This window comes from Poecilia reticulata, unplaced genomic scaffold (genome assembly GCF_000633615.1).
Source record: "Poecilia reticulata strain Guanapo unplaced genomic scaffold, Guppy_female_1.0+MT scaffold_243, whole genome shotgun sequence".
NCBI classification, from domain to species: domain Eukaryota; kingdom Metazoa; phylum Chordata; class Actinopteri; order Cyprinodontiformes; family Poeciliidae; genus Poecilia; species Poecilia reticulata.
The window spans coordinates 82,856-94,001 of NW_007615032.1; the positions used below are offsets into that span (position 1 = coordinate 82,856).

The 11,146-nt window shown below is 40.3% G+C and overlaps 1 protein-coding gene across 2 annotated transcripts in view; it reads right to left on the minus strand.

The window, feature by feature from the left end:
- Positions 1–191: 191 nt before the first annotated feature.
- Positions 192–11,146, minus strand: part of gabra3 (gamma-aminobutyric acid type A receptor subunit alpha3) — a 127,990-nt gene continuing 117,035 nt past the window's right edge. The window contains exons 8-10 of one of the 2 annotated variants that reach the window (XM_017303331.1): positions 8,444–8,649; positions 708–746; positions 192–565 (exon numbers count right to left, since the gene is read on the minus strand). In XM_017303331.1, the coding sequence (XP_017158820.1) occupies positions 245–565; positions 708–746; positions 8,444–8,649 (566 nt within the window). In that variant the 3' untranslated portion in view covers positions 192–244. The remainder of the gene's footprint in view (positions 566–707; positions 747–8,443; positions 8,650–11,146) is intronic. The other variant, XM_017303332.1, reaches the window with a different exon arrangement.

Below are 11,146 nucleotides of genomic sequence, written 5' to 3' on the forward strand. Positions count from 1 at the left end.
AAACCAGGTTTGCCTTCCCAACAACAACAGCCGTGCAAAAATATCAAACGTTTAAGAAAAAAAAAACAACAAAAAAAACATACACACGAGACATGCGCGCACACACATACACACAACGCACGTTAAGATGCCATGGACTTGGCTTTTCCTGCAAACCTACCTACCTACCTACCTACCTACCTATCTATCTGTCTGTCTGTCTGTCTGTCTGTCTGTCTTCCCGAAAGCCAACATTTGGTGAAATTCAGTTTAGGTTGTTTGCCTTCATGATCACGGGCTTTCTGTTGACGTACGTAGCCCAGTAGCCCAGGTTGAAAATGAAGAACAGAACTGGGAAGATGATGCGYGAAATCTTGTCCACTTTGCTGACGCGGTTGTAGGACTTCTTGGCCTCCGTGTAGGGGTCGTCCATTTTGTGCAGRAAGGAGTGTTTGATCGACGGTCCCGGGGCGCTTTTGGAAATGGTCGTCAAGCCCTGGTCTTTGGCCACGTTGATGCCGTAGGTGGTGCCGACGATGTTGAAGGTGTTGTTGGACTTTTTAGTCAGCGTGGCCGACTCCCTCCTCTGGAAAGGAAGAAGGCAGTTAAAGTCGTGAGTCGCAGCAGGGCAGTGGACTAAACAATACTTCCATTTGAACTCATAAAGAGGAAATAGAAGCAACACCACGAGACACGAGACACACACAAGAACAAAACAAAAGCCTAACCATATCTTTAATCCTGGCCATGTTAGCCTGAAACGGTTCCTGAAAAGAAAAGTAGAAAAGAAAAAAAGTTTACCAATTATATTAGAATTACCCAACTTACAGAATCTATTCATCACTATCTAGCTGGAGGTGACTTTCTAAAAAAAAAAATTATTATTTTATTACATTTTTACAGTTTTAATAATGTCAAATTAATGGTATATTATACAAATCTGGATCGCAGGAGGAAAATGTCATGAGTGAAAATATCATGACGAGAATATTGAGCTTGTGAGATAAAGAGTGTGGAAAATTGGAACAGTTCTCGTGTTTTTATTTATTTATTATGGGTTTCTTTTTCAGGGGGGAGGGCGTGGGAAGGAGAACCAGGCTGGACTGGCGTCTGGTACTGCTAGCGGTAGCAGTAACAGCACAGAGCAGGATTAGAAACAAAGCAAAAAAAAAAGAAAAACGAAACGAAAAAAAAAAAAAAAACAGCGCCTGAAAACATGTCTGACAAACTGTATCAATGAAGGCAGCCAGGCCTCTTCAGGCAAACAGCTAGTGATAAAGCAAACATGACAAAGGCTGTGTGCGATAGAGCAAGCTGGAGGGTCCGCCGCCTTCCTGCTTCTGGAGCCGCGCGATTGCGGCGCCTTTCACTTTGGAGTTGCACGGGAAGAAGACACGGTTTTATTTGCCACATTGGCACCCTCACATAACTAAACTCGCATCTCTGGAGGATCCTGTCAGTCTGACGGAGCACAGAGCAACGAGCAATTTGGATGTGGGGGGGGAAAACAAGTAGGGCAGTAAGATGGATTGCTGAGCAACACTTCTGGTTTCCTGTGTGGCTCRCGCTCTGGGTTTGTGCTGCGATCRTTTCCTGCGCACCGATCATTCCCACCGCGACCTCTTTCAGATCAAGACTGGACCGGTGYGTGTCATGGGGGAGGAGAGTTTCAGATCCAAGTGCTCCTGTYATTGTGTGAAACGATTTATTTTTCTAACTACGTCGTCCGAAACAAAGCTAAGCTTTTGAYGTATTTTCTTCGGTGGCTGTAACACAAAGTAGTGCATATGTAAAGATAATATGTAYGTTGTGTTTTGGGATGTAGCTAACAGGTRTGAACGTACGGTGACTGAAGCTCATTCAGACAGAATGGAGAGCAGCGGTGGCATATGGACATAAACTTTAAGTTTTATTATGATATTTTGTGGTACTACTGTGATTTGTGTCACAAACAGCACACAGTAACTATAATAACTATTTTTAAATGTATTGATATTTATTGATATTTTCATTGAACAAAAATTTAAAAAAAAAAAAGAAAGAAGCAAAACCAACCATCCTAGCAACACTGACAGCCTTTGGGGGTTTTAAACATCATTAATCAGGATTTATTGTGATTATAATAAATCAGAATTATTATCACGATAAGAAATTTATCGTGATAAATGATGAWACATGATGCGATAAATGCCCAGCATTAACGGAGAGCATCTGTAAGTGTAAATATTTTAGTTTGCCACAGATTTACKATCGGGGTGCAGGTCTGGGGTTTGACTGGGCCAGCGCAACAAATGAACATGATTTGATTTAAGCTACTCCATTTCAGCTCTGGCTGCATGCTTAAGCTGCACAACTCAGCTGGAAAATGAACATCTGCTGCAGTCTCGGGTATTTTGCAAACTCTAGCATGTTACAACRGGCAACAGCTCTTTCAGTCTTGCTAGCATAATGCTGTTTCAGCCAGGTTAAAGGGAACCGAATACAAATGAAAGTATTCTCTGATTTCTATTTGCAAACAAACGGGTAGAATCCAAGTCTCATTCAAATCCTATTGCRATTATGCACCACTCTGTGTTGGTTTATTAAACAGAATCCCTAATAAAACACAACTATGAGCAATTGCGGCTCTGGATCTGTTAAAAAAAATGGTTTTAGATGACACAGGGACGTTAGCTGGAAATGTGTGTGAAACGAGCAGAGCTACAGGAAGAGAACGATTCCCGGTTTGCTTGGGCAGCAAATCCTGTCGAGGTCTAACGGAGCTAGCAGGGTTGCAGCGATGCTCCCGGATAAATGGACGCTTCCCCATCCATCCCCCAACGAGGCCCCTCCATCACGGTGACGRCTTGGATCAGCAGGAAAAACTAATTACGACATTCAAGTGTCGTATGACCTTAATCAAAGATCACCCGGCTCCCCGGTCTTTAGCATTAAGGATGTTCAGTGCGGCGCTAACCTGACAAATGAGCTGTACAGAGTCGTTTTCTGTTGCTTTTTAGCCAGGCTGTCATCTGCGCTAATTTATTGGGCCTAATTATTGGGGAAACCATCTGTGGCATTGGACTGGATGCATTTTGTTACGAACCTAATGTGTCACAGCACATAATTTACTTCTGCTTAAAAGATCTGCATGCAGTAGGCCAAGTAATTGGGCTGGCTGAAGGCAAAAAACACATCACAATGCATCMATTGACCTTGTCCTCATAACTTCGGCAAATTGTTGCTTAAGAATTGAAATGCGTCTCAGGCTGATGAAGCAATTGTGCTGCCCTGTGCTTCACCGCTTGCAGCTGGGAGTGTGCATGTGTGCAAACCTTGGGACAGTCGGCACCCCCTCTATGTTTGGAGATGAAATGTTGGCATGTTTAACAGCCTCAAGTGAGTAAGCATGTGGGGGAACGAGAGTGTGGGCAGCGCATGGAGAGCCATAATGACCTCGCTTGTGCCTGTGTGGTTCTGGAGTGACTGAATTTAGATGTAGGTTCAACGGATGGCCTCTGTTAATGTTATAGCTGCATGTTTTATTGCATGTTTTGTCCGTTTGTTTTAAAACCTCCGTCCTGGTTCATTAGTTGGATATACCAGTGCCATATTAATGCAAAAAGGTGTTTTGTTGGAGTAGCTTTTGTAAAAATTTGTTGTGTTTTTTTTTTGCATAAAAACTGTCACTATGTTTTCACATTATAATATGAGAGAGATAATCTGTTGAAAAAACATTAAGCTTCTCCTTCTCCTCCCAGTGCTATTGCTGCCATCTGCCAAACTGAGCCAGGAGGAGGGTCACAGCGCTGTCAATCATCCTYGTGTATGGCCTCATGGTGGAGAAACAAATAACAGTCACAGRAAAACTGTTTATCCTCTGTCAYTGGCAGCCATAGTAACTAGCCTTAGCATTCGTGGCAGGCTTCGGTGTGGGGAACTATTTGTAGCATAGCACAAAGTCTTGAGGAGAGGGAGTGAGCGTTGCACACAAACATGGCTGTCGGTGCTAAGGACTTCCTGCTAACTCTGATTGGATGGACTGTCACAGTTAAGGACCTCCTCCTGGATCTGATTGGTCAAACTGTCAGCGCTAACGACCTCCTCCTGGATCTGATTGGTCAAACTGTCAGCACTAAGGACCTCCTCCTGGATCTGATTGGTCAAACTGTCAGCGCTAAGGACCTCCTCCTGGATCTGATTGGTCAAACTGTCAGTGCTAAGGACCTCCTCCTGTCTCTGATTGGTCAAACTGTCAGCGGTATGGACCGCCTCCTGGATCTGATTGGTCGTTTCTGACAGAGCTGTGTATTTCTGCAGATAAAAGTAGAACCACTGGAAGGCGGCAGAGGAGATTTTTACTTTTTYTTTGCAGATTGTCTGTTTCATATTATACTAATGTGACATAGTGACAGTTTTAACAAAAATGTATACATATGTTTTGTTTTTTAATKCTGCAGCTTTAAAAAAAACGAGGGTGTGGAAAAATGTCTGACAATCAATCAAAAATTGGGTCCATCAAACCTCTAGGATTTTTAGGCGTTTATTACAACAAGTAATAATAGACTCAGCTTTCTAAAACTATAAATAAGTATGTGAAGGAAAAAAAATTGATCTTCTGTGTTTGATATCACGATTCGTGCTGCAAGCGCAGATATGTGTGAAACCACAATCTCTTTGCGGCTCCATCAGAGAAAGCCGCTGCAACACCAGCTTGTGACTCTGCCTGTGCTGACGCAAACAGAATACGTCTCTCACCGAAGGGTCCAATCGTTTGTGTCACAGAGTTGCAAGAATTTGCCTTTCTAACCAGAAACTCCCCACAGGCTATAATTCCTGAGATGAGCCCACCTTCAGCTGTAAAGGGGAGAGCTAATTAGACACACAGYGCGGCAGACAGAAAATAAGGTGACGAGAAAGTAAAAAAAAAAAAAGCACACAACGACATTGAAGTAAACCATTTCACATGGGTTTGCTCACAGTCGGGGATGTAAAAACAAATATCAAAAATAATTGTCTGCTGCTACTGGGCGTTCAGCTCTTTGCCAAAGTATTCCTGCCCCTTGATGTTTACTACATGTTGCAATGTTGCAGCCATAAGCTTCGATTTTTAACGTRATTTACCGTTCAAAAAATTCAAAATAACTGAGAGGTGTAAGGACAATAACAAGAGTCTGGAATTAGCTCCAACCGTTTTCCAATAAACTCTGCTGTTCCCAYAGCATGATGCTGCCGTCAGATTATGGCTTTCTTCATGTTACCTTTTGCATGAGTGYGTAATATTCCTGCCAGAAAATTGTCACACCTATCATYGACTTTTCTGTCCAGCTCGTTWWACACAACAAAATCAAAAGTATTTCAGGTCTAATTTCTTATGCAAATATTGTCATACCCTTAAAATAACACAACACAAACTTACAAGTAACTTTTCAGCAAAGTAAAGGAACTTTTACATCAATTATTCTTCAATATTGACTCTTTTTATTTTTTTATCAATGTCAAGACATTATTGACTTACAAGCTCCTGCACTTTACTGGAAAGTTACTTGCAASTTAGTTTTGTTGAATTTCAAGTAAATTCAACAAAATTTGGACTAGAAACTAGACAAAAAATATGTGGTAAGATTTTGYGTGGKTTTTTTTTCAGTAATGCAGCCGGTCGGTTTCGGCGAACACYCACTTCTTGGTAGGTTTATGGTTTCCAAATAAAGGTGGCTAAATTCAAATGAAATACCACAYTTCTCGTATTTTTGTTCGTTAAGTCCTTCCACATCACAATTATGCACCGTTTTTGTTCACCTATTGCGTAAAATCYCAACAAATTGCAGATTTGACCTTTGTGGTCGTAACGTGACAAAACGTGAGCGCGTACTTGTCGCTGGACGCCGCGGAGCTTCAAAGTCAAACTGACTCTAGACTCCAAAGCGACCCGTCTTTCGTCTGACGGTTTATTGCATTAGATCAAATCTTTTGCTCCATTTGTCATAAGGCCGCGTACTTAAACTCCGCTGCCTTCAAGTTGCTTATATCTGTAGGGAACGCGACGGCAGAGTCCTGCATGTCCGTGTGACCCCGTTCCGTTTTATCCATCGTGACAACTGCGTGCTCAGCAGAGCCCCCGAGAACGYGGCCCAGGCTGCCGTCATTAAATKCAGCCTTCACAGAGGCAGGAAAATCTCCCCGCTGACTAAAAAGTTCCACMGAGTCTCGGCCTGTCAGTCTCAGGACCAAATGTCACGCTATAGGAAAAATAAATAAATAAAGGCGYGGAGGCGGCATTGATTGGCTCAAACACTTTGCACATATGAAGCAAAAATAGATTTGTGGCAGTGTGTCGCAGCTGAAATGAGTTTCGTTGTGTTTCTGACTGATAAGTGTTTTAATGTGCTTTGTCAGCGATTCTGAGACTCAGATTCTGAGACAGACTGTGGGATTTTTCCTTTTTTTCTTTTTGCTTTTTACAAGCATCTTGTAAAGCCATTTTGTCAATAAAGCTTCKAGTTATTTGCATATCTCAAGAGATTAACTGCGCTCATTAACTCTAAAAAAACAGAAACAACTTCAAAATTTAGATGCGTGATCTATTTAAGTCTTGTTTTATCGTTCCACGTGTTGAAGTATATATTCAGTGGTTTTGTTAAAATGTGAATAATTTCCGCCACAACCTCAATCCTGCCTCGTTCAGGCTCCATTAAATATAGTTTCAGGATCCAAGTTGACAATGTGAGAACAGCCTATGCTGGCATACGTAAAAAATTCAAGGAAACCAGAAATAACACAGTAAATAAAGCATTAAAGAGCAATTACATCGCAGAGAGCTTCTTCACAGAAGTTTAATTACGGCTTTAAACACTAACCATGCAGTGTATTATGTGTGAGCAATTGTTCATACAAGACAACGCAGCGCAAGCAAAAATGCTCACCGAAGTGAAATGATAATCAAAGAAGGAGAAAATCTTTTTCAAGTTCACGTTTGCCAGCTTTCTCTGCCGCGCCTGTGCATCAGAGTTCATTTTATTCTGACATCTCTCTGACGTTTTGCGCGGTTCTGCTAGGCGGGCCGACGCTGATCTGAAAAACAAAATTAATTATTCACTGAAGTATGTAGATCTAAATCCTGTTTCTGGGAGGAGGACGGYGGTTTGTTTACACTCCGGATGAGATTTCATCGCCGCAAATTCAATCAAAGCGAATACTTGACATCTGACTCTTAACATGCTGAACCACAGAAAACTGTCAAAGAAATTTATTTATTTTTATTTTATTAAGCTCTCTTTGATGGCGTTCCAACCTACCAAGCTTTTTTTTTTTTTTGTTTGGCATTTTTCCACTGAAATTTCTTCCGATTTGACTTTTTTTCCCCCCTTCACACGTTTCAAATGATCACACTCATTTTTAAGATCAGACAAAAAAACAAAATGCAGGTTTTAAAATGATATTTAATGGAGGAAAAGGCTGCCCAAACCAACCTGGACCAATGTTCAAAAAAACCTAAACACTAACTAATTAAACTAATGAGCTAAACTAAACTCAGCATGTGCAGAGCGTGATTCAGCCAACATTTTCCGCTCAAAGCCGCTCCAAAAATTTACTTTTACATTRAACCAGGTGGGTTTGGAAAGCACTTTTGTTCCCCTTAATGAATAAAATTGTCAATTGTTTTTTTTTGTCTCATATGAAAACAGGTCCGATCATCTGAAACGGAGGTGAAATCTACTTTTGCAGCTCTAAGTATAAGCAGGTTATGCATCATATTCATAGTAAGCTGTGTTGCTCCGACTGCAGCCAGCACTTTAAATGGGTCACATGCAGAAGAAAAAAAGTGATAAAACACCAAAGTTGTATTTCTGTGTCACAACTTTACCAGAAATTCGCTCTTTTTTGCGTGTCTTTGTAAATAACGCACAAACGCCCCTGCTGTACCGGTGAATAAAAACCGTACGCGTTACGATTCATCTTGCTTTCATACGGAGGGAAAGGGTAAACCTGAGGTGATTCATTTGAAATGAAGCACGCTCGCTCTCTGATCAGCATGCAAGATGTAAGGATGGAGTCTTTTTTTTATTTTTTTTTTTAGCGAGAGCGAACGCACGCTGCCTTTTTAAAATGAGYGCTGAACATATGCTGCGATTGTAAATCAGGGCCAATGTCTCTGGGAGTTTACTTCTGCTTTTGCTCTCAGTGTTCCTGTTCCATTTGGCTGCTAATGAATAAATAAAAGGCCTCTTTAAAGTCTTTAAAGAATACTCAAGGCTGTGCTTTAAAAAAAAAAGAAAAAGGAACCTGCTATGTGTGGCCAAAACTCTGAAGATTTTCTCAAGATTATTTTTAACATCGAGGTCAAAATCCAAGTTAATGATATGTGTCAAGTGCAAAAAAAAAAACAAACAAAACCCCGACTTATTTCTGAAAAGCATTCTCGGRTTCCTCATGCTCTTGCAGTTGATAGATCCACGTATGGCGTGTCGATTGCTTCGTCACTCACCCTTATCTCCATGCCCTCTCTTTTCCCATCCCACGCCCAGCTGCGTTTGGTGAAGTAGTTGACTGTCGCAAACTCTATCAGGGCAGAGAAGACAAAGGCATAGCACACTGCCATGAACCAGTCCATGGCAGTGGCATAGGCCACCTTAGGGAGGGAGTTTCTAGCACTGATGCTCAGAGTGGTCATGGTTAGGACCGTGGTGACGCCTGAGGACAGAAGGAGAACACAAACGAACAGGTTGAGGGGAGCTGAGAGTTTGTCCTTTTACAGTATGTGAAACTTTTAGTCGGTTCAGAGTAGGGCTGAAATGATTAATCGTGATGAATCGATTACTCAAATAGTCGTCAGCTGATTTAGTAATCGATTAATCGTTGAYCGGAGTATACAGACCTCGAAAAAAGGCAGCAGAGTCAGAGCGGCGATTAAGTCAAAACTGAACAATCTATTCATTTAGAATAAAAAAAAACAATTTGTTTTGTAAATATGTTCAATCCTGAACTCCTCAAGAGCCATAAAATCCTGGTTCATATTCTGTAAAAAAATAAATAAAAAAAACATCTCCTATTAAGTATCCTTTGCATTCCAATTGTGAATACAAGACATTAAAAATTTTCTCATTAAAAAAAAGTTACGAAATTGTTTACTTGCATTTTCTAATTCTGCATAAAAAGCTCCAATAAAAACTCTGCCGAATGCTTCACTTTTTAAAAAAGCTGATTAATCATCAGAAATCCACAGATTAATCGATAACTAAAATAGTYGCAGTCCGGGTTCAGAGTGTGCRTTTAAAATCGATAATCTAACTTAACCAAATTTGCGCTTTTAGATGAAACTGGAAGTCGGAGCTCTTATGTAAGCTRCTTCGTGTAAATCAGAAATCAGATCGCAGCGCTTCGTAACGCTGACACAGTTCACTGACGCGTAAACATCACAAGTGCACTGGGTCAGAGCATCGAGTTCAGACGAGCAGAAACCAGTCGCCACTGCGTAACACCGTGACAAGGCATCTATTGTTCACTGTTTTTTTTTCTCTTTTTATTCTGTCTTAAACAAGTCTGATGAAAGAATTGTTAAATAAATCATAAATGGAGAAGTGGAGCCCTCCCCCTACGGCGGTGAGTTGAGAGGAATTTGAAAGAATAAACCATCTATTTGCAATAAATAATTAAAAGAAACAAAAACAGTGTCGTAGTGCCGTTATATAACCACGTTCTATGAGTTAGGCGCTCAACTTCAGTTTGTGGAGAAAGACTTAGACTTAGCTTTAAAGGACTTTTACTTTTATCAAATTGTTTCTTCTGACAATTTGATAAAATTGTCAGAAGAAACAATTAATATTAYGTAATATTACGCTTTTGAGCATAATATTACGYTCAAAAGCGTAATATTACGCTTTTGAGCGTCAATATTACTTGACGCTCAAAAGCGTCAAGTAATATTGACGCTTTTGAGTGGTGAGWGATGTGACATGAATCTGATAGAGAATCTGTGGAGGGAGATAAAGATTAAAATGTCTTCCAACCTTAAAAACTGGTGAAATAGTGGGAAAAAAAAGATCAGAAATAACAGGTATTTGATTGTTGTAATAATGTTTCCGTCTGATTTTCAACACGGCATTTCTTTTCTCAAAATGTGAACAAAAAAAAAGAAGAATTTTCTTCCTTAAATCGATTGAGAGTCACGTGTCATTTCGAGACTCTTGGAAGAATAAAAATAAGACATAAATCTAAATTTGCTCGGGATGTGGGTAACATCGAGCCCGATACGAGCTGCGTCGCTAACGTCAGCGAAAAGTTTAGATTGTGACGGCAGCTCTCATGTCTACTAAAATGACATTAATTGGGAAATGAATCCACTGAGGTGTAAACTGGAAACTTCACAGATCATTTCCCATCCCGGCCTTTTCACTTAGCGGTGGCGGGAATGAGATTTGGCCCGGACAACGGCTGCCCATCCAACCACATAAAAACAATCCCGTCTCCGCTCCAATCTATCTTATCTCATAAAAATGGACATGTTGGAAAGTAAAGGCAGAGGGGATGATCAAAATGGAAGAGCAGGGAGGTCAACATGTTTCACCGAGACACGACTGAGGAATCGTGACAAAAAAAAACAACAACAACAACAACTTGTAGATATGAAGAATTATATTAAAAGTTAGTTATGGTATTTGGCTAAAAGGAAAATGATTTTTGTTAGAGCGAATATTCTGGGTTATTTACAATAATAAATCTCTACATTGATTGAATCATCTTTAATGATAAAAAGCTGGTAGAAGCCCATAAGAGAAGATAAAAGATAAATAAAYGCCATACAATTTTTAGAAAGGCTGCTCTTTAGTCTGATCAATATKTGATGGTTGATTAAAACCCACTTGGAGGAATGCTGAATAGTGTGATTACAACTTTTATTTCATATTTTCTAACGCCTCTCCGATAAAAACAAACTGTAAATAAATATATTGTAATCCTTTGATGTTCTGATGGACTCAAGCTCACTACCTCYATCAARAATCAAATAMATTTTTTAAATTGTTTTTATTTATATGATTTCTGCGATACAGGCCGTACTAGAAGAAAACTAGGAGCGACCTGATTGGTGGATTTCTAAAGCACTCAATTGAGGAGAATCTGTTTTCAGATTTAACTTTACTAAATGCACATGCAGTGGAAATACGTTTTCTCAAGTATCGGGCGCAGATCT